The sequence below is a fragment of the Papio anubis genome, chromosome 20 (assembly GCF_008728515.1).
Source record: "Papio anubis isolate 15944 chromosome 20, Panubis1.0, whole genome shotgun sequence".
Lineage (NCBI taxonomy): Eukaryota > Metazoa > Chordata > Mammalia > Primates > Cercopithecidae > Papio > Papio anubis.
Genome location: NC_044995.1, coordinates 5,299,195 through 5,321,010, shown reverse-complemented (window position 1 = coordinate 5,321,010; position 21,816 = coordinate 5,299,195). Strand labels below are relative to the sequence as shown.

Below are 21,816 nucleotides of genomic sequence, written 5' to 3'. Positions count from 1 at the left end.
AGCTCACTGCAGCCTCAGCCTCCCAAGCTTGGGCAGTTCTCCTGCCTTAGCCCCTCGAGCAGCCTGGACTACAGACGTGTGTCACTGTGCCTGGCTAATTTTGTATATTTTTTGTAGATATGTGGTTTCATTATGTTGGCCAGGCTGGTCTTGAACTCCACTCCTGGACTCAAGCAGTCCTCCCACCTCGGCTTCCCAAAGTGCTGGGATTACAGGTGTGAGCCACCACACCTGGCCTCATCTATGTATACTTTTTCTTTTCTTTTTTTTTTTTTTTTTTGAGACAGAGTTTCGTTCTTATTGCCCAAGCTGGAGTGCAATGGCATGATCTCAGCTCACTGCAACCTCCGCCTCCCGGGTTCAAGCAATTTTCCTGACTCAGCCTCCCAAGTAGCTGGGACTACAGGCGCTACAGACATGTGCCACCACACCCGGCTAATTTTTTGTATTTTTAGTAGAAACGGGGTTTCACCATGTTAGCCAGGCTGATCTCGAACTCCTGACCTCAGGTGATCTGCCCACCTCAGCCTCCCAAAGTGCTGGGATTACAGGCATGAGCCACTGCGCCTGGCCTGTACTTTTCATATAGAGGTGAGTGTGCCCTTTCTAGTTAAGAGTGATGGGCCTTGTCTCTGGGCATTCTCTCTGGACTGGGATCTCCCCGGTACAGGGACCGCCCCCCGCGCACATACTTGCTGCTTGGTTTGATCTCCTGGCCGTTCTTGAACCACTTGAGGGGCAGGTCTGGGTCGCTGATCTCTACCATCAACTTGATCTTGTTGCCTCTGTCCACTTGGTAGGCTGGATCCAGCTTCTTTGTGAATGCTGGAGATTGAGGCATACAGAGGGGATGGAGGCATGTGGTCCTCACTCCCCTGGTCATCCCCTGAGGCTCCACATCTCCCTCCCCAGGCCACGGGCTCTCCAAAGTCAAAGTGAGGAAGTCAGGAGGCCTCCTATGAACTTAGAGATCCTTGAGAACTCCTCTGGTGGTGATGCAGGGCAGGGGACCCCAAACTGGGGCTTAGCCTGCACGGGTTCTTGGCTTTACCCAGGAAAGAAGTCAAGGGCAAGCCAGTGGTAGGTAGAAGAAAACAGATTATTTATTTATTTATTTATTTATTTAGACAGAGTCTCACTCTGTTCCCCAGACTGGAGTGCCACGGTGTAATCTCAGCTCACTGCAACCTCTGCCTCCCTGGTTTAAGCGATTCTCCTGCCTCCACCTCCCAAGTTGCTGGGATTACAGGCATGCGCCACCATGCCCGGCTGATTTTTGTATTTTTAGTAGAGACGGGGTTTCACCATGTTGGCCAGGCTGGTCTCGAACTCCGGACCTCAGGTGATCTGCCCTCCTCGGCCTCCCAAAGTGCTGGGATTACAGGCGTGAGCCACCGTGCCCGGCCTGAAAACAGTTTTATTGAAGTGGCAGTGTTACAGCCCCCGACTGCTCCTGCGGAACAGGGCTACCCCAGAGACAGAGAGCAACGGCTCAGGGCAGACCTGCAGTCAGATTGATACCCACTTTTAATTACTTATAGATTCAGGAGCGGGTTATATGGAAATTGCTAGGAAAAGGATGGTAACCTTTGGGTGGTCTGGTCGTTACCAAGGAAAGGAGCAGTAACTCCTGGCCGTTACCATGGCCACGGTAAACCAACATGGCACACTGGTGGGCATGTCTTATGGAAAGCTGCTTCCACCCTGTCCCTGTTTTAGCTAGTCCTCAATTTGGTCCAGCGTCCGAGGCCCACCACTAGAGTTGGGTCTTGCCTCCTACCTCATTGGGACCTCGAAAACATAGGTCCAGGGTCCAATCATCAGATACCCATGAGGCTAGGGGTCCCTGTGTGTAGGGCCCAGCTCCCCCCAGACCAGGGCTGACCTGCACTCTTCTTGACCTCGACCTTGGCCTTTTTCAGTCGCTTCAGCATGCCCCGGAGGTCGGTGATGCCATACTGGAAGGCAATTTTCTCGTACTCGCTCTTCTTTGCCCCTTTCAGGAGCTCCCAGATCTCCGGGGGGATGCCTAGGTCATCGTCATCTTTCTTTTTCTTCTTCTTCTCTTCCTCCACCACCTCCCTGGGGTTGGGGGAACGGACAGGGGCCATCAGGGAGTGAGGAGGGGAGGATGTCCTTCTGCCTTCTTCACTCATTGGCTCTGTGACTCACCCAAGCCACCTTCCCTTTAGGGGCCTTATTGTTTCCCACCTGGTCCATTGCCCCAGCCTCTTCCTGGGGTCTCCTGGCCTCTTCCCGGCACGGTCCCCACTGGGTTTTTTTTTTTGTTTTTTTGTTGAGACAGATTCTCACTCTGTCGCCCAGGCTGGAGTGCAGTGGTGTGATCTCGGCTTACTGCAAGCTCCACCTCGGCTCACTGCAAGTTCAAGCGATTCTCCTGCCTCAGCCTCCTGAGTAGCTGGGATTACAGGCTCACGCCACCACTCCCGGCTAATTTGTGTGTTTTTAGTAGAGACGGGGTTTCGCCATGTTGAACAGGCTGGTCTCGAACTCCTAACCTTAAGTGATCCACCCGCCTCGGCCTCCCAAAGTGCTGGGATTACAGGTGTGAGCCGCCGTGCCTGGCCCGCGGGGTATTTCTTTACATTTATGTATGTATTTATTTTATTTCCATAGGTTATTGGGAAACAGGTGGTGTTTGGTTACATGAGTAAGCTGTTTAGTAGTGATTTGTGAGATTTCAGTGCACGTATCAACCAAGCAGTACACATTGTACCCTATTTGCCCTCTTTTATCCTGTGGGGTATTTCCGTGGCTCTCCCTTTCATGTTCGGAACTCTCCCGTGGCTCCCCACTGCCCTCAGGAGGAAGCCCCAGCCCTGCGCCTGGCAGTCACGCCCCAGCTACTTCCATCACCACTCACAAAGCCACCTGAACCAAGCTGCTTGTCTCTTGCTGAACACTTCAGCCTCTCTCCTGCCTCCCAGCCTTTGCACAAAGTGTTTCCCTACCTTCATGACGTCTCCCCACCTTCTCTTCCTCCTGGACTCCTCTTCATCCTACAAGACCTAGCACCAAAGTTCCCTTCTCCCTGAGGCATTCCCTGTCCTCCAAGGCAGTGACTTGCTCGTGCTCTGGGCTCTCACAGGCCCCGGTGGGACCCTCTCTAAAATCACACCACATAGTCTCAGTCTGTGTCCATGTCTGTTAGACCAGACCCATTTCCCAAGGCAATGAGTGATCTCACATCAGGGACTCGGTCAAACTGTTCTCTCTCCCTGGATCTCAGCCCAGGACCTAGTAGACGGGAGGCCTCGGAAGATGGATGATGGGTGAGAGAGTGAGTGAATGCATGGATGGAGCCTGGGAGGGAAGGAAGGAAGGGAAAGGAACAAAGAGAGGATAGATGTGGAGGTGAATGTGGGGACATGAATATTTGAATTGATGTAGAGAATGGTGAGTAAGTGGGCTGATAAGTAGGTGGGTGGGTCAATGGAAGGGTGGGTGGGAAGACAGGCAGATGGGTTGGGGGAAGACAGGTGGGTGAGTGGATGGACTGATGGGTTGATGAGAACTGACTGCACAGTTGGGTGAATGTGTTGATGGGAAGTGGCCAACGAAGCGGCTGGCTGGCTGGAGATAGAATTGATCAGCAAATGGAATTGTCAGGGATTTGGTTATGGGGATTGACGGGCAAGTGAAGATGGATAAGTGGGCCAGCAGATAATGAGTATAAGATTGCCAATATTTAATTTTGTTTTGTTTTGTTTTTGAAACGGTCTCACTCTGTTGCCTAGACTGGAGTGTAGTGGTGCCATCATGGCTCACTGCAGCCTTGATCTCCTGGGCTCAAACTATCCTCCTACCCCAGCCTCCTAAGTAGTTAGAACCACAAGCACATGCCACCATGCCCTGCTAAGTTTTCTTTTTCTTTTTTTTTTTTGTAGAATCAGGGTCTCCCTATATGGCCCAGGCTGGTCTTACACTACTGGGCTCAAGTAATCTTCCCACACTGGTTTTCCAAAGTGCTGGGATTATAGGCCTGAGCCACTGCGCCCAGACTTTCAATCATTTTTACCTACAGAACATCAATTTCACATAGTTCAATCTAACAGAAGGCTATCTGTGTGGATGGGTGTGTCAACTGCCCACCTCTTCATTGGTGAACTCAGACACCTATTCATGACCCCATCCATTCATCCTCCACCCACCCCATCCATCCATCCACTTCCCCACCTACTGAGGCACCCATCCTCCCACCTCTCCACCACCCATTCATCCGTACCATCCACCCACCTTCCCACCTGTCTATCTGCACCTGCATCTCCCAACCAAATCCAACATCCCATGCACCCGTTACTCATCCACCTACCCATGTAGCCTGGCTGACTGTAATGGCAGATGGGCAGGTAAACAGGTGGGAAGATGGTGGTTAATGGAAGGATATGTGGGCAGATGGATTGGCAACTGGGCAAGTAGGTGGATAGATGCATTAGTAGCTGGATAAATAGGCAACTGGTTGGATGGGTGGGTGAGTGGATGGATTGGTGGGTGGAAAGTGGATGGATGGAAGGATGGATGGATGGGAGGGTGAGTAGGTGGAGGAGTAGGTGAACTAGAGCCTGAGTGAACAGGAGCGTGGGTGTGAGAATGGTGGATTAAAGGGTGGGGAGGTGGGTGAATTCGTGGCAGATGGTTGGCTGGGTGGGGGTGTGGGTAGGGGTCTGGGTGAATGGGTAGATGGGTGAATGAACAGGCAGCCTGATGGGTTGGTGTGTTACATAGTGGGTGGGCGAGCAGGGAGTGAACAGATGGAGGTGGTAGAGGGGTAATAAGTGGGTCCAGGAGGAAGCAACGGGCCATGGAGCTTCACCCACCACCTCCTCCCCTTGAGCCCCATCTCCCCTCTCTGTGCCAGGTGCGGGGCTCACCTCTTCTTCAACAGGCTACTGAAATCCAGCTCACCTGCAGTATCCGACTTCCCTTCACCCCTGTGGCCATTGAGAGGGGGTGTGAGCAGTGACCCTTCAGATTCACCCCTTGCCTTCCCCAGTCCTCCCTTTTTCCCCTCCCAAGGGAGAGCTTCCCACAGTCCTTGGGACCCTGGTAAGGGCCTGGGGTCACTTACATACGCTTGAAGCTCTCTAGACTCTGCCCAGAGGCATCCTGACGGGGTGCTGGGGAGAGGTGATGAGAGAAGGGAAGGTGAGTTGGAGGCCAGGCTTGATCTAAGACTGAGAGCCCCTCTCCAGGCCTGCACAACCTCTTCCAGGCCCCCTTTTCTCCATCTCTTGGACCAGCACACTCTCACTGAGGCCTGGGCATCCTCTAGTTCTAGACCAGCTCATACTCATTTTCCCACTGCCCAGCTCCACCCTCTCTCAGCAGCCTATACTCCCGCACCTGGGCCAGCTTGTCTTTCTCCCTAGGCCTGGACAATCTCATTTCCTGTGCACCCCACATTTAAGCCCTCACACATTCTGGGCTGCAGACCCCCAGAGCCCGTATACCCTCAGGGGTCCATATATGTGCCCTCAAATCCGTGTAATTTCCTGTTAATCCTGTATACCCTCACCCTAAACCTATATGCCCTTATTCTCTAAATCTGGACACCTCTAAACCTGGACACCCTCCTCACTTCCCAAGGCTTTATGCCTACTTTCTTGAACGTGGAATGTGTGTAACTCACCTCCTAAGCCTTTGCATGTGCATCCCAAGACCCTGAACACTTTCAACCCCCAAATCCAGACCTCCTGCCATGCTAAATCTCCCTGAGTTTGAATACTCTGACCCCAGAATCTGCACTCCCTCCTCCAAAAACCTGTGCCCACCTCATGCCCATGCCTATGCACTCTCCCAACACCTGGCTGGTACGTCTGTCCCCCACCCCCCAGGCACAGAACCCTTTGCTCCCCCACCCCCCACCAGCGTACCCTCCACGTCGATGTTGAAGCCACAGCTGTCGCAGGTGTCCTTGGCTTTGACCTCGAGGCGGTAATCCCCACGATCCCCCAGTACCACTTTCCCGATGTGCAGCTCCACGGTGTACACCTGGGTCCAGGGCCGGGGGTGTGGGTGCACGGGACCACCCTCTAGAGCCACCCCATATTTCTCAGAGTCCACTCATAGCTCTATCTCCAAGTCCTTACCCCCACCCCACAAGGGGGCCAGTGGAGACCGAAAGGGGGCTCAGCATCTGATGGCCAGCTCTGTCTCCTCACACCTGACCCATCGGGACTTCTGGGGCCCATGTCCCTGGCGCCCTCAGGCATTGCCGGGAATGTACATGACCAAGCCCAGATACATCCCCACCCAACCCCAGGCATCCTCCCCTCTGCCTCACACAACCTCTCCCCAGCAGCCCCGCACAACCTCCATCCTCAGAGGGCCCACTCTCCATCCCGGCTCCAGGCCCACAGCGATGCCTCAGGCAACAGCACTTCTGAGGAGCATGTCCTGCACAAGCTCCACTCCCCCCGCCGGCCCTCTGGCCCTCGGGATCCTCACATTGCTGGCGGAGTCGTGGGACTCCTTGAAGGAGAAGCGGGCTCCACTCTTGCTGCCCAGCTCCAGCCACTTCCCCTTGAACCACTTGATGGTCGGTTTGCCCGGAAGCTCCTTCCCGTTCACCTTGGCCACAATTACTGTGTCCTTCCCTACACGGGGTGAGTAGCGGGGAGTGGAAGGAGGCCCAGGAAGGAAACTAAGGCTCTCCAGAGGGAGACTGAGGGCAAGACCCTGTCTCTCCTCAGACCCAGGGAGTCCGAATTTTGACCTCTCCCTCAGACCTAGGGTCCAGGCCCCCAGCCCCTCCTCCCTCCAGATCTAGGTTCAGGCCCTGTCCTCCTCCCTCAGACCTAGGAGTCCAGGCCCCAGCCCCTCCTCCCTCAGACCCAGGGGTCCAGGTCCTAGCCCCTCCACTCCCTCAGGCCAGGAGTCCAGGCCTCCTCCTCAGACCCAGGAGTCCAGACCCCTTCTCCTCCCTCAGTCCTAGGAGTCCAGGCCCCAGCCCCTCCTCCCTCAGACCCAGGAGTCCAGGCCCCTCCTCCTCCCTCAGACCCGGGGTCGGGCCTCCTCCCTCCCCTCAGTCCTGGGAGTCAGGCCCCAGCCCCTCCTCCCTCAGACCCAGGCCCTGGCCCTCTCTGGGTTCCCCTCACCAGTCTCCACTGATACAGAGTCCGGCTTCTTCAGGAAAATGCCAGTAGGCTCCTCTACAGTCGGGGACTGGTCCTCGAGTGGGGCATCTGCTCAGGGACAGGATTAGGATGAGGAGGTCTGAGATGGGCTGAGGAGGGGACAGTGGGCTGCTTTGGGGAAAGGACTTAGGGACAGTGAGGGACCCTCTGCTCAGAAACCAAACATCATGGGGATTAAATGGCTTTTCCTGACCTGGGAAAGGCCACCTGTCACCCTCGTGGCTGTGTGACCTTGGCCAGGCTCCCCCACCCCGTTGGGCCTCGGTTTCCTCATCTGTGGACTGGAGGGCACTGAATGTGCCTTTGGGGTGGGAGAGGTTGAGAGAGACTGGGGCGGAACTTGGTGATCAGTCAGTCAGTTGACCGGAACTGATGCCAGCCGAGGGGCTGGGCTCTGCCTGGGGGTGCCAGGGAGCCCCAGGAGGGCTGGCAGTATGGGAGGCGTGGGACAGCCCTGGGGCTGTGTGGGGTCAGATTCAGGGACAGAGGCTAGGGGAAGGCCGGGGGAGGTGTAGAGGGGAGGATGGAGATGAGAAGCCAGGTCGGCTGAGCCCGAGGGAACACCTCCTCACCTTTGGGGGCCTCTGCAGGAGCCTCCTTAGGGGGAGCCTCCTTGGGGGCTTCTTTGGGGGCATCTTTGCCCTTAGGGGCCTTTTTGGCCGCTGTAAGGTAGGGGATAGTCATAGTTGAGCACGCGGTCAGCACTCTCTCTGAACCCAGGGTCAGGCCCCGGCCTCTCCTTGAGCTCAGGAGTCAGGCCCGGCCCCTCCTCCTCCCTCAGACCCGGAGTCAGGCCCCCGGCCTCCTCTCCCCCTCGGACCCAGGGAGTCCAGGCCCCGGCCCTCCTCCTCCCTCGGACCCCAGGGGGTCAGGCCCCGGCCCCTCCTCCCTCAGACCCAGAGTCAGGCCCCGGCCTCCTCCCTGGGACCCAGAGTCCGGGGTCACACTCCTCCTCCCTCGGACCCAAAATTCCCGGCCCCCCAGCCCCTCACCCTCGGGCCGAGTCCAGGCCCCCGGCCTCCTCCTCCCTCGAGACCCCAGATCCCGAGGCCCTAGCCCCTCACTCCCTCAGACCCGAGTCCAGGCCCCCACCTTAGGTATAAATTTATCTCAGATCTGAGAGTCTGTGGGATCGGGTTTCCCTTGACCCCAGCAGGCCCTGCCCCATCCGTCCAGGCCACCAGACCCTGACCTTTTGGGTCCGAGGGTATAATTAGCTCTCCCTCTGGGCTGCTGGACACCTGGTGCTGACCGCAGCATCCTTCCCCTGCCCTGCCTGCTGTTCCTTGCTGGCTGGATCTGCAGCTACAGTAGGGGCTGGACCCACCCCACAACCTGCTTGGCCTGAGGGCCAGCCGGACCCAGGCTATCCAGGAGGGTCCTGCTTGGCTTTGATTTTGAGATTCTCTTATTGAGTTCCTCATAGAGAAGCTTATCATCTCATAGAAAGGTACTCCGTCCCATTCAAAGTTACAAACCCACAGAAAGGACCCCATTCCCTATATGAAGAAGCCTGGCTAATTCCTACACAGGGAAGCCTCAGTGTCCACAGAAATCAGGCTCCCTCATCCGTAATACAGATACTTCCCCTGTGACTCCATGCAGATGGGAACCACTAATCTTTATATCCACAATCACCCCATATCCTACAGAGAGGGTCCCTTGGAATCTATTTTTTGTTTTTGTTTTTTCCCAGCAGGGTCTCGCTCTGTCTCCCAGGCTGGAGTGCAGTGGCAAGATCTGTGCTCACTGCAACCTCCGCCTCCCAGGCTCAAGGGATCCTCTTGCCTCAGACTCCCAAGTAGCTGGGACTACAGGTGCACACCCGCAAGCCCAGCTAATTTAGTATTTTTTGTAGTGATGGGGTTTTGCTTTGTTGGCCAGGGTGGCCTTGAACTCCTGGGCTCAGGCGATCCACCCACCTTGGCCTCCCAAGGTGCTGGGACTACAGGTGTGAGCTGCCGCACCAGGCCATTTTTGTTGTTGCTGTTGTTGCTTGTTTTTTAGAGACAGGGTCTCAGTCTGTCACCCAGGCTGGAGTGCAGTGGTTATGATTACAGCTCACTGCAGCCTCAACTGCCCAGGCTCAAACGATCCTCCCACCTCAGCCTCCCAAGTATCTGGGACTACAGGCATGCACCACCACACCTGGCTAGTTTTTAATTTTTTGTAGAGACAAGGTCTCGCCATGTTGCCCGGGCTGGTCTTGAACTCCTGGCCTCAAGCAGTCCTCCTGCCTCGGCATTCCAAAGTGCTGGGATGACAGGCATGAGCCACTGCACCTGGCTCCCTCTGAGTCTTCACTCAGAGAAGTGGACCAGACCCTGCCCAGAGGATGCCACCCCCGGATGTGGAGAATCCAATCACATTCGAAGACCTCCCAGTCTGGCCGGGCGCAGGGGCTCATGCCTGTCATCCAAGCACTTGGGGAGGCTGAGGTGGGTGGATCACCCGAGGCTGGGAGTTTGAGACCAGCCTGGCCAACATGGCGAAACCCGTCTCTACTAAAAATACAAAAATAGCCAGACATGATGGCACATGCCTGTAATCCTAGCTACCTGAGGCAGGAGAATTGCTTGAACCCAGGAGGCAGAGGTTGCAGTGAGCCGAGATTGCACCACTGCAGTCCAGCCTGGGTGACAGAGCGAGACTCCATCTCAAAAACATAAAAAACCCAGTCTACACACACAGGATTCCCATCTCCACTGAGCAAAAGGAACCCAATTTACAACCAGAGAATCCCCATCTCCACCAGAGATGCCCCCCAATCACTTATAGAAAAAGAAACCCCGTCCCTGCTGAGTGAAGGGGATCCCTTACCCCAACAGATACGAGACCGACCCCATCTCATACAAGGAAGGAAACTCCTGTCACAAACGGAAGGGGACCCTCTTCCCCATGCAGAGTGGAGACCCTCGCCCTAAACCGATGCGGGAACCCCCATCCCCCACAGCAAAGGGAGCCTCCTCCTCACACAGCGAAGGCTCCTCCTTCTCCCAACCCTACAAAGAGAGGGGCCCCAAATCCCCATTCAGAAAAGAACAGCCCCATCCCCACAGGGAGGGGGTCCTGGCACCACCTGGTTTTGCCTCAGGCATGTCGGGGGACCTCCTCCCGCTCCTCTGACCGCAGCCGCGTCCCGCTAGGCCCTAGGGAGGACAGGTGGGCCCCTAAGGGGAGCCTTTTAATGAGTCCTGAGACTCCCAGAAGGCTCCGGGAGGCATCAGACCATAGGGCCGCCCCACATTCCGCCCGCATGTTCTAAAGGGCGAGAAATAACAGCTGGACCTAGGGAGATGGCTGAGAGCCAGGCCCCCAGGGAGGAGGGGCTGGGGCTCGGACACCTGGGTCTGAGGGAGGAGGGGCTGGGGCTCGGACACCTGGGTCTGAGGGAGGAGGGGGCTGGGGTTCGGACTCCAGGATCTCAGGGAGGAGGGGACTGGGTGCTTGGACTCCTGAGTCTGGGGGCAGAAGCAGCTGGGGTCCCAGATTCTTGGGTTCCCTAGAAAGGACGAGCGCCTGGACGCCTGGGTCCCGGCAGGAGGAAGAGGAAGAGACTAAGGGTCTCAAGGGGGCAAGGGCTGCGGGCCAGAGCTCTGGCATGAAGCAGGCGGGGGAGGGACAGGGTCTAGGAAGCCATTCTTAGCATCTGCAAGTCAGGAGTTTTCGGGAAACCGGAGCCGGGAGGGAGGGTCCGGTTTCCCAGCCTAGGCAGGACGGCGGCGGGGGGAGGAGGTCCCTGCGCCTCCGGGGAGGGCGCCGGGACTCTGGGACTCGGGAGTTTCGCGCCCCGGGCGTTGGCAAACCCGAAGAGCTGGGGCCCCGGCCATCTGGGACCCCGGACTGGCCGCCGCCCCTCCTGGGACCGCTCCGCGCGGCTCTTCCCGGACCGCGCACTGCGGGCACCGGACGCGGGTAGGGGGTGGGCGTCCCCAGCGGGGGCGGGTGGGAGGCTGGGAAGGCCCTGGAGGGCTGCCCGGACGTTGGCGCCCTTCCCGGCAAGGGGACCTGTGACTTTCTGAATGGGGTAGCTCCGGACGCGGCGGGGAGCCGAGGGGCGGAGCCTGGGGAGGGGCGGGGCTTGGGGACGCCAGGTGTTGTGGGGAGGAAGGAGGGAAAGGGTGTTGGGGAGTCAGGGTTAAGGCGGGGGACTGCCTGGCTAGTAACGCGGCGTGAGGGACCCGGTGTGAGGAAAAACAAGTCCCTCACCTTTTTCTTCCTGTTCATCTTCCCCCTCCTCCTTTTCCAAAACCCCCTACGAGCCGGAAACTTCTCCGCCTCCAGGGAGGGTCTAGCCAATCCGACGTCAGCCCCGCGTGATGTCACGGGTTGCCAGGCAGACTGCCACTGCGGTCCCGAGAGCCCCGCTAAGTTGGGGAAGGGCCCAGGCCTGCAGTGCCGCGGCCACCTGAAGCCTCGCGCCCCTCGCGGCCCCCCGAGGGCTCAATTCAGAGGGAAGGGGACAGAGACCCAGACGGAAGGGGAAGCGAGGAGGGGGAGCACTTCAATTAGCAGGAAGAGAGGAAGACATAAAACAAACGGAACCCCCTGTGCCTGCAAGTCAAGTCTCTTATTTCTCGGCATTCAAGGTTCAGACAGGTTTTGCTGTATAGTCTCTTTGTGATTTGTTTGTTTGTTTCTGAGACAGGGTCTCGCCCTGTCTGGAGTGCAGGGGCACGATCACGGCTCACTGCAGCCTCAACTTCCTGTGCTCAAGTGACCCTCCCTCCTCAGTAGTTCCGAGTAGCTGGAACTACAGGCATACACCAACACACCCCGCTAATTTTTTTATTTTTTTGTAGACGGGTAGGGAGGGCTCTCTCTATCTTGCTCAGGCTGGTTTCGAACTCCTGGACTCAAGCGATCCTCCTGCCTCGGCCCCCCAAAGTGTTGGGATTACAGGGCCCCCGACCAGCATATAATTGTCTCTTTGAACTCCTCTCATCATCACCCGTGATGTCACGGTGTCTCTGAGAGCCAGCGGCCCCAGTGGAGGGGCAGGATTGCAGTCCCTGACAAAAAGGTCCCAGGAGGTTTGTCTACCTCGATGTGTCTAATTTTATTGCACATTTAGGGTAACAATGACAGCTCTTGTAAAAAGTACCTTCTTCGTTGCAGGGGGCCCTGGGAAGGACGTTTTACCTGCCCTTCCTCCCTCCTCCTCCCCACTCATTCTCTTGAGGGCAGGTCCCAGCCTGGGCTCTGCCACCAGCTGCTGTGTGCCTCCACATGGACTTCTCGTGTCTCTGGGTCATCGGTATTTCTTCCTCCTCCTCCTCCTCCTGGGAGTCAGGCGGTGTCAAAGGCTCAACAGGGGCTGCAACAGCTTTTTTTTTTTTTGAGACGGAGTTTCGCTCTTGTCGCCCAGGCTGGAGTGCAGGCCACGAACTCAGCTCACTGCAACCTCTGCCTCCCAGGTTCTAAGCAATTCTGCCTCAGCCTCCCAAGTAGCTGGGAGTACAGCCATGCGCCACCACGCCCAGCTAATTTTGTATTTTTAGTAGAGACAGGGTTTCACCATGTTGGTCAGCCTGGTCTTGAACTCCTGACCTCAGGTGATCCACCTGCATTGGCCTCCCAAAGTGCTGGGATTACAGGTGTGAGCCACCGTACTGGGCCAGAAAGGCTTTTTGAGATCTTCCTCCTCTCTGTTTTTCACAGAAGGCGCAAACTAAGGTTGGGAAGCAGCAAGTCATTCACCCTAGATCCACCTGTCCACCTGGGCTCCAGGACCTCTAGCCTCTTGGCCCTCAGCCTTTGACACTCCCTGGGGGTCACAACCAGTGCTCCATAGTCCACCCAGGCTTCAGTTCCAGCTGGGTTTATACAGTGATCTAAAGCAAACGGGCTTGAGAAGCTGCTGGGGTAAGATAGCCAAGGATGGAAGTGACTGGGGCAGACTGGAGAACAAATACCCCATTAGGAAAGGCTACTGTCCTCCCGTTCCAGCTCCCCACCCCCCTCCAAAAACTGGCCCACTCTCTCCAGATCGTCCAAAGTTTTAAGTGAAGGCAGAAATCTGGGTGATGCAAAGTCTCCCTATTTTGAATGGTCTGCTGTTTTTTGTTGTTGTTTTCAGATGGAGTCTCACTCTATGGTCCAGGCTGGAGTGCAGTGGTGCAATCTAGGCTCACTGCAACCTCTGCCTCCTGGGTTCAAGTGATTCTTCTGCCTCAGCCCCCCGAGTAGCTGGGACTACAGGCACGTGCCACCATGCCCAGCTAATTTTTGTTTTTTAGTAGAGACAGGGTTTTCACCATGTTGGCCAGCACGGTCTCGATCTCTCAACCTCGTGATCCGCCCACCTCAGCCTCCCAAAGTACTAGGATTACAGGCATGAGCCACCGTGCCCGGCCTTGTTTTTTGTTTTTAAGACAGTGTCTCACTCTGTCGCCCAGGCTGGAGTGCAGTGGCACAATTACAGCTCACCACAGCCTCGACTTCCTGGGCTCAAGAGATCCTCCCACCTCAGCCTCCTGAGCAGTTGGGACCACAGGTGTGCACCCCCATGCCCGGCTAATTTTTTTTTTTTTATGTTTTGTAGAGATGAGGTCTCATTATGTTGCCCAAGCTGGTCTTGAATGTCTGGGTTCAAGCCATCCCCCTGCCTCACCTTCCAAAGTGCTGGGATTACAGGTGTGAGCCACTCCCAGCTGATGGTCTGCTTTAATGTGGATCCCTCACACCTCCACCGCCAAATGCTACTTTGAACTAAAGAGACCATCACCAGGGACCGGGGCCTGGGTTGGAGGGCAGGGGGTGACCACCTTGAGACCTCTGGTTAGAAATGACATGGGTGGGGAGCTGCCATGATCACCCAAAAATCAGTCATGTAGCCAGAGTGGTCCTCAGCATGGCCATAGGGAGGGCCACCAGGAAGGGTAGGGTCCCCATGAGAACTCAGTCTTTGTGGGGTCCCTGAAAGGGCATATCAGATGGACAGCCTAGGAGGTCTCAGATGTGATTAGAGGATCCCAGATATGACAAGGGTGTCCCCGACAGGGCCCAGACAAGACACATTTCACTGACTTCCCCATCCCCCCACACCCCAGACCTCTCAAGAGTGATTTCAGACATGACAAAAGGATCTCGGAGGAGCCCTAGATGTGATTGGGGAACTCCAGACACATGAAAAGGGACAGCAGAATGGTTCCAGAGAATTGGGGGATCTCAAAGATGAGGAGACAGATGTGGCAACACAGCCATAGATGGGCAAAGAGATCTGAGATGACAACAGCTCCCAGAGGGCCCCAGACATAAGGAGGAGATCTCAGATCCGACAAGAGGGACCCCTGGACAGGGCTCAGGGTTGCCAGCAGGGCCCCCACCCCAGATGAGATTGAGGGTTTACAGACACACGGGGATCTTAAAAAGGTCCCAGGCCTCACTGGGGAATCAGGTATCACAAGAAAATCCCAGAGAAGCTCTTGGGATTCTGGAAGAACTGCTACCCTGCCTCCCCTAGTATAGTGGTCCATAGGTCCTGTCACCCCAAACCTGAGGATCCTGGGGAGTCTGTACATGACAAAGAAATCCCAGAGGGACCCCAGGTACAAGTGGGGAATCCCAGACAGGCCCGGGCTGGGCTTGGGGATTATGGCAGGGCAGCACTCCCCCTACCCCCAAAAGGTAGGGATGCATAAGTCATATCAGGTAGGGTGTGGGGACGCCCTTTTTCTTCCAGGGGGATCCTGGCTGGGACGTGAGGTCCCCCAGCAGCTCCACAGGTGGGAGCCTCGGTGTGCTCAGGCCCGGCGGGCTGCAGGAAGCAGCGCGCTATCGAACTGGTAGGTGAGCTTGCGCTTGACCTTGCGGATCTCCCCGGTCTTGGCGTAGTTTCGGAGGGCGCGCGCCAGCTTCTGGTAGGTCATGCGCTTGCGGTTCCCCTTCTGCTGGCCCCAGCGGCGCGCCAGGAGCTCCTTGTGCTTGGAGGAGAACTGGAAGACGCCGGCGCCCTGCTCCACCCACCACACGCACTCACGCATGTCCCCGCGCATCAGCAGCCCCAGCAGGAACTGGTACAGGCGCAGCTTCTTGCGGGTCCCTGCGGTGAGGTCGGGGGCACGCGTTAGGCGAGGGGTCCCTAAGGCCCCGCCTTCCCCATCCACCCTCCTCTGAGACTTCCGCCCTGGCCTCCATCTCCCGGATCTGAGAAGTGGGGTGAGGAAGTGGCTGTTACATACTCCTGGCTCTGCGCCCCTCACCACGGGGGCAAGTCACTCCCCCTGCCCGAAGCTGCCCTCCCCAGGGCCCCTCCGGAGTTCTGTGCTTTAATGTTCGAGATTTACATCTGTCCTGCCTTCCGCCTTGCGGCCAGCACGTAATATTCCCTATTTGTTGAGCTAGTGGATGAAAGAGTTTGTGAAATGGGTTGACAGCGCTGCTCAAAGGATTGTAACGGACAGGCAAACAGATCTGGAGGCAGTTGCATTGGCCTGGCTATCTCTCCTGCTTCTGGTCTCCTAGCCTCTCAGCCCAAACCGGGACAGGGTCCCGGGAGAGGCCAGAGCACCTGACTCCTGGGCTCCTAGGCTTTTCTTTTGTTTTTGAGACGGAGTCTTGCTCTGTGGCCCAGGCTGGAGTGCAATGGCCCAATCTCGGCTCACTGCAGCCTCTGCCTCCAGTGTTCAAGCAATTCTCCTGCCTCAGCCTCCCGAGTAGTTGGGACTACAGACATGCACCACTACTCCCGGTTTATTTTTATATTTTTAGTAGAGACAGGGTTTCTGTTGGCCAGGCTGGTCTCCAACTCCTGGCCTCGGGTGATCCGCCCGCCTCGGCCTCCAAAATGCTGGGATTACAGGTGTGAGCCTCTGTGCCCGGCCAATAACTGGGAGTTTCAGAGCAGGGCACTGGCTACAAGAATCCCATCTCTGCCATTTTACAGCAGTGTGACCTTGGGGTGGTGACATAGTGACATTTATTTATTTATTTATTTTTTCAAGGCAGGGTCTCGTTCTGTCAGCCAGGTTGGAGTACAGAGGAGCCATCACAGCTCACTGCAGCCTCGACCTCCTGGGCCTAAGCAATCCTCCTGCCCCAGCCTCCCCAGTAGGTGGGACTACAGGTATGCATCATCAGGCTTGGCTAATTGTTTTATTTTTTGTAGAGATGGTGTCTTACTATGCTGCCCAGGCTGGTCTTGAACTCTTGGCCTCAGGTGATCCTCCCACCTCGGCCTCTGAAAATGCTGGGATTACAGGTGTGAACCACTGCACCTGATTGAATTCCTATAATTTTAGGCTGCCTCGGCATTCATTTAAAATATAAGTTGGAGGCTGGGTGCAGTGGGCCATGCCTGTGATCCCAGCACTTTGGAAGGCTGAGGTGGGCGGATCACTTGAGGTCAGGAGTTCGAGACCAGCCTGGCCAACATGATGAAACCCCATTTCTACTAAAAACACAAAAATTAGCTGGGTGTGGTGGTTTATGCCTGTAATCCCAGCTACTAAGATTACAGTAGCTGAGTCAACAAGCTACTGTAAGCTAGTGCAATGGTATGATCTCAGCTCACTGCAACCTCTGCCTCCTGGGCTCAAGCGATTCTCCTGCCTCAGCCTCCCAAAGTGCTAGGATTATAGGCATGAGCCATTGTGCCTGGCCTGAACCCACCAATTAAAACTCCCCTCAGGAAACCTGTTTGGTTGACGCCTTGGACCCAATAAAGGCATCAGCCCACTGATCCCTCTCTCTCTCCCTCCCTGCCTGCACTCCCTGACCTGTGTGTGTGTGTGTGTGTGTGTGTGTGTGTGTGTGTGGCCTCCAGGCATGCCATGTATGCCCCAGGACCTATAAGCAATAAAATAATTTATTTCCGGCTGGGTGTGGTGGCTCATGCCTGTAACTTCAGCACTTTGGAAGACTGAGGTGGGAAGATAACACAGGCTCAGGAGTTGGAGATCAGCCTGGGCAACATAGCGAGACCTCACCTCTACAAAAATTTAAAAAATTAGTCAGGTGTGGTGGTGTATGCCTATGGTCCTAGCTACTCAGGAGGCTGAGGCAGGAGGATCGATTGAGCCCAGGAGTTTGAGGCAATAGTGAGCCTAGATTTCGTCTCCTCAGCCACAAATGAGGCTGTGTGGCCAGGCACAGTGGCTCACGCCTGTAATCCCAGCACTTTGTGAGGCCAAGACGGACGGATCACCTGAGGTCAGGAGCTCAAGACCAGCCTGGCCAACATGGAGAAACCCCATCTCTACTAAAAATACAAAATTCAGCTGGGCGTGGTGTGATCCAAGCTACTCCAGAGGCTGAGGCAGGAGGATTGCTTGAACCCAGCAGGTGGAGGTTACAGTGGGCTGAGATTGTGTCACTGCACTCCAGCCTGGCTGACAGAGCGAGACTCTGTCTCAAAAAATAAATTAATTAATAAAAAAATTTTTTTAATGAGGCTGTGGTTTTGTTTGTTTGTTTTTGAGACGGAGTCTTGCTCTATCACCCAGGCTGGAGTGCAGTGGTGCAATCTCGGCTCACTGCAACCTTTGCCTCCTGGGTTCCAGCAATTCTCCCACCTCAGCCTCCTGAGTAGCTGGGATTACAGTCACGTACCACCATGCTCCACTAATTTTTTTTTTTTTTTTTAGACGGAGTCTCACTCTGTCACCAGGCTGGACTTCAGTGGTGAGATCTTGGCTTACTGCAACCTCTGCCTCCTGGGTTCAAGTGATTCTTCTGCCTCAGCCTCCCGAGTAGCTGGGACTACAGGTGCACACCACCACGCCCAACTAATTTTTGTAGTTTTAGTAGATGTGAGGTTTCACCATGTTGGCCAGGATGGTCTCAATCTCTTGACCTCATGATCCACCCGCCTCAGCCTCTCAAAGTGCTGGGATTAAAGGCGTGAGCCACCGCGCCCGGCCTAATTTTTGTATTTTTAGTAGAGACGGGGTTTTGCCATGTTGACCAGGCTGGTCTCGAACTCCTGACCTCAGGTCCTGCCCCACTCAGCCTCCCAAAGTGTTGGGATTACAGGCGTGAGCCACCACACCCAGCCTGTGTGTTGATTTTTACAATCCACTGTGGAGCCTGTAGGGCCAGGTGCTTTGCAAGGTGCTTTACAATTATGAGCTCATTTAATCTCCGTCATAACCCCGTGAGATAGGGACAATGACAATGATGCTCACTTTATAGATGAGAAAGCGAGGCCCAGGCACAGAAAGTAAGGAATGATCTCAGCTTTCTTGGGGTTGAGCATAAAGGATGTTGGGCACATGGGCAGGGCAAGGGTTGAAGCGTTGGGGGTTGACAGCGTTATTATTTCTGTTGCTGTGGTGTCAGGAATGATGGGGAAGAGGTCGACTTACTGAAGTGCTTACTCTGTGCCTGGCACTGCTGTCCCATTTACACTTATTATCCCATCTAATCCTCCCAACGACCTCAGGAGGGTAGACACTATCACCTTCATCCCCATCGCACAGACAGGAAACCTGGGCACAGAGAGGTAGAGGCACTTACCCAAGGTCACACAGCCAGCAGATGGTGTGGATCTGGAGTTGCCTGGAGTGCTGGCATATATGTAGAGGCCCAGGAAGCCGTGGTGCTCTCAGCCCCCCAACTATCTCCAGCTGGCATCTCCCCCACCCCAGCCACTCCCGCATACCTGCCTCGGATCCCTTCCCCTCGGGGCCAGCCACGAGGGCCTCATCCGACTCGCTGTCCGAGACCTCCAGGGCAGGGCTGTCCAACGGTAAGTCTTCCTCCTCTGATAGCACGGGGCTGGGGTACGGGGCATATGCCGGGGAAACCAGGGTCTGCGGAAGGTCAGGGTCACTTGCACGTCCAGGGACCCCTTGTCTCCCTCCACTTCCTCCTCTCAGGCCAAGGCGGTGGCCCTCCTGGCTCTGGTCTCCCTCTTTGTTGACAGCGTGGACTCTGGCCTTTGTTCAGATCACCACACTGTGGCCAGGGGACACCTGAGGCACCTCCTTAAAGCTGGTCCAACACAGGTAATGTGAGGCTGCCCTGTCCCTGGCTTCCCGTCACTACCTCTCTTGACTCACTTGTTCAGAGGGGCAACAACAGAACGTAACCTGGGAGGCTGCTGCAGGGGTTACTATGTGCAGTCTCTGTGCGGTGCCTGGCACCCAGCACACCTCAGCCAAATGACTGAGCTTGAGTTTTCTTTTCTTTTCTTTTTTTTTTTTTTTTTGAGAGAGGATCTTGCTCTGTTGCCCAGGCTGGAGTGCAGTGGCATGATCTCCGCTCACCACAGCCTCGACCTTCTGGGCTCAAGCAATCCTCCTCCCACCTCAGCCTCTCAAGTAGCTGGGATTACACACCACACCTGCTTTGGGCTTGATTTCAACTGTCCCCTTACCACTCACCTGGCTGGTGAAGTCCTCCGTGGGGTATGCAGGGAGGCCAGGCCCTGGGGCCTCCAGGCTGGGGGCCAGTTCGAGGTTCCCTGCAGGGCTGTAGGTGGGGGGTCCATAGCAGAGCTGGGCAGCCTGGGAGTGGCTAAAAGCGGCTGCTGCTGGGTCAAAGGCTTCATAGGGGGCGGCTGGGACAGGTGGGGCCACAGTCCAGTCCCATAGGGAGTCTGGGGGAGGGGCACTGAGTCAGAAGCTGGGAGCTCTGAGGGAGGCCTCCTCCCAGTCGAAGCCCCCAGCACAGAGAGGCCATTGTAGGCTGTGCAAATCTCTGACCCCAGGATTTGCATGGGGGAGCGGATGGGTGGGAGAGGAAAGGGGAGGAGGGCTACAGGCCCAGGCCACCTTTATCCTGTTGTGCTAGGTGATGACCTCCCCTGGGCCTCAGCTCCGCCATCTGTGAAATGGGCCCCAAGCCAGGAAGGGTACTGGGCTGGGGTCACTCACCAGGAGCCCCCTCTGAGTCAGGGTAGCTGGAATGCTTGCAGCTGTCCAGGTCATAGAAGACGCCATCTGGGTACTGGTACGGGGTGCAGGAGGGAAGAGGGGTCATTCCAGGCCTTGGGGACTCCCAACCCCCACCCTGAACCCTTGGGGAGACTCCAGCACAGACAGGGGAGAGCAGAGGGGACGCTGGAGAGATTAGAGCAACAAAGAGACAGAGATTAGGCATCAGAGACAGGGACAAAGAGACAGAGATACAGAGAGTAGAGACACAACCCAACAGGGACACACAGCAGCCAGGTCCTGCTAAGACGGTGGGCTCCGAAGAACCCCGACCCCTCACTGGCACACAGTCAGCACATCAGGGCACCTGGAGAAGGGGTGGAAGACCTTTCCCAGCCTTGCCTGCCTGGGGGCTCTGGAGGTGAAGGGCAAGGGGAAATGGAAGTGTTTCACTTAACAGAAGCAGGGGTCAGTGCTTTTTAAATACACCTCCAGGCTGGGCGTGGTGGCTCACGCCTATCATCCCAACACTTTGGGAGGCTGAGGCGGGCAGATCACCTGAGGTCAGGAGTTCGAGACCAGTCTAGCCAACATGGTGAAATCCCATCTCTACTAAAAATACAAAAATTAGCCAGGCGCAGTGGCTTACGCCTGTAATCCCAGCACTTTGGGAGGCTGAGGCCAAATCCCCTGAGGTCAGGAGTTCGAGACCAGCCTGCTCAACATGGTGAAGCCCCATCTCTACTGAAAATGCAAAACTTAGCTGGATGTGGTGGCAGGTGCCTGTAATCCCAGTTACTCTGGAAGCCGAGGCAGGAGAATTGCTTGAACTTGAGACGTGGAGGTTGCAGTGAGCTGAGATTGCACCACTGCACTCCAGCCTGGGTGACAGAGTGAGACTTTGTCTCAAAAAATAAATAGGCCGGGTACAGTGGCTCACGCCTGTAATCCCAGCACTTTGGGAGGCCAAGGCAGGCAGATCTTGAGGTCAGGAGATCGATACCAGCCTGGCCAACATGGTGTTTTGTATTTTGTAAAAATACAAAAATTAGCCAGGCATAGTGGTGCACACCTGTAGTCCCAGTTACTCGGGAGGCTGAGGTAGGAGAACTGCTTGAACCCAGGAGGTGGAGGTTGCAGTGAACCGAGATCATGCCACTGTACTGCAGCCTGGCGACAGAGCAAGACTGTCTCAATAAATAAATAAATAAATAAATAAACCTCCATATGTTGATTTGCCCCAAGAATCATGTGTTGTTGCTTCAAGAACTCGAGTCTAGGAAAAACTACAGCTAGATCCACACCATGCCTAGGACCTGGCAGTCTCACTCCTTGGCATTTAATCAAGAGAACTGAAAATGGATGTGCACAAAATAGCCTTGTTCCAGAATCATCCCAGCAGCTTTATTATGAGTCTCCAACTGGAAACAGCCCAGGCGTCATCAGCAGGAAAAGGGATAAACAAACTGTGGTGTGGGCTGATCACAGAGTACTATACAGCAAGGAAAAAGGACAAACACTGACACACATTTCATGTTGAGTGAGGGAAGCCAGACCCCAAAAGGGACATGCTGTATGACTCACTTTACATAAAATTCAAAAGCAGGCAGCCGGGTGTGGTGATCCACACCTGTAATCCCAGCAATTGGGAGGCTAAGGTGGGAGGATCACTTGAGCTCAGGAGTTTGAAACCAGCCTGGATAACATGGTGAAACCCTGTCTCTACTAAAAATACAAAAATTAGCCAGGTGTGGTGGTGTGTGCCTGTAATCCCAGCTACTTGGGAGGCTGAGGCAGGAGAATTGCTTGAACCTGGGAGGTGAAGGTTGCAGTGAGCCAAG

General features: G+C 55.6%; 2 protein-coding genes across 4 annotated transcripts in view; both read right to left on the bottom strand.

Annotated features, from left to right (window-relative positions):
* The window catches only part of MYBPC2 (myosin binding protein C2), a 34,019-nt gene extending 23,679 nt beyond the window's left edge, over nt 1–10,340 (bottom strand). The window contains exons 1-9 of the mRNA XM_031660369.1: nt 10,237–10,340; nt 7,730–7,819; nt 7,119–7,205; nt 6,469–6,617; nt 5,895–6,012; nt 5,090–5,138; nt 4,893–4,952; nt 1,886–2,082; nt 693–825 (exon numbers count right to left, since the gene is read on the bottom strand). Coding sequence (XP_031516229.1) covers nt 693–825; nt 1,886–2,082; nt 4,893–4,952; nt 5,090–5,138; nt 5,895–6,012; nt 6,469–6,617; nt 7,119–7,205; nt 7,730–7,819; nt 10,237–10,255 — 902 coding nt within the window. The 5' untranslated portion in view covers nt 10,256–10,340. The remainder of the gene's footprint in view (nt 1–692; nt 826–1,885; nt 2,083–4,892; nt 4,953–5,089; nt 5,139–5,894; nt 6,013–6,468; nt 6,618–7,118; nt 7,206–7,729; nt 7,820–10,236) is intronic.
* A 1,857-nt stretch (nt 10,341–12,197) lies between these two features.
* LOC100997559 (DNA polymerase delta catalytic subunit) overlaps nt 12,198–21,816 on the bottom strand; it is a 46,645-nt gene continuing 37,026 nt past the window's right edge. For 2 of the 3 annotated variants that reach the window (XM_021931352.2, XM_017952618.3), the window contains 4 exons: nt 19,976–20,048; nt 19,484–19,698; nt 18,760–18,910; nt 12,198–15,201 (listed from right to left, as the gene is read on the bottom strand). In XM_021931352.2, the coding sequence (XP_021787044.2) occupies nt 14,903–15,201; nt 18,760–18,910; nt 19,484–19,698; nt 19,976–20,048 (738 nt within the window). In that variant the 3' untranslated portion in view covers nt 12,198–14,902. The remainder of the gene's footprint in view (nt 15,202–18,759; nt 18,911–19,483; nt 19,699–19,975; nt 20,049–21,816) is intronic. The other variant, XM_021931351.2, reaches the window with a different exon arrangement.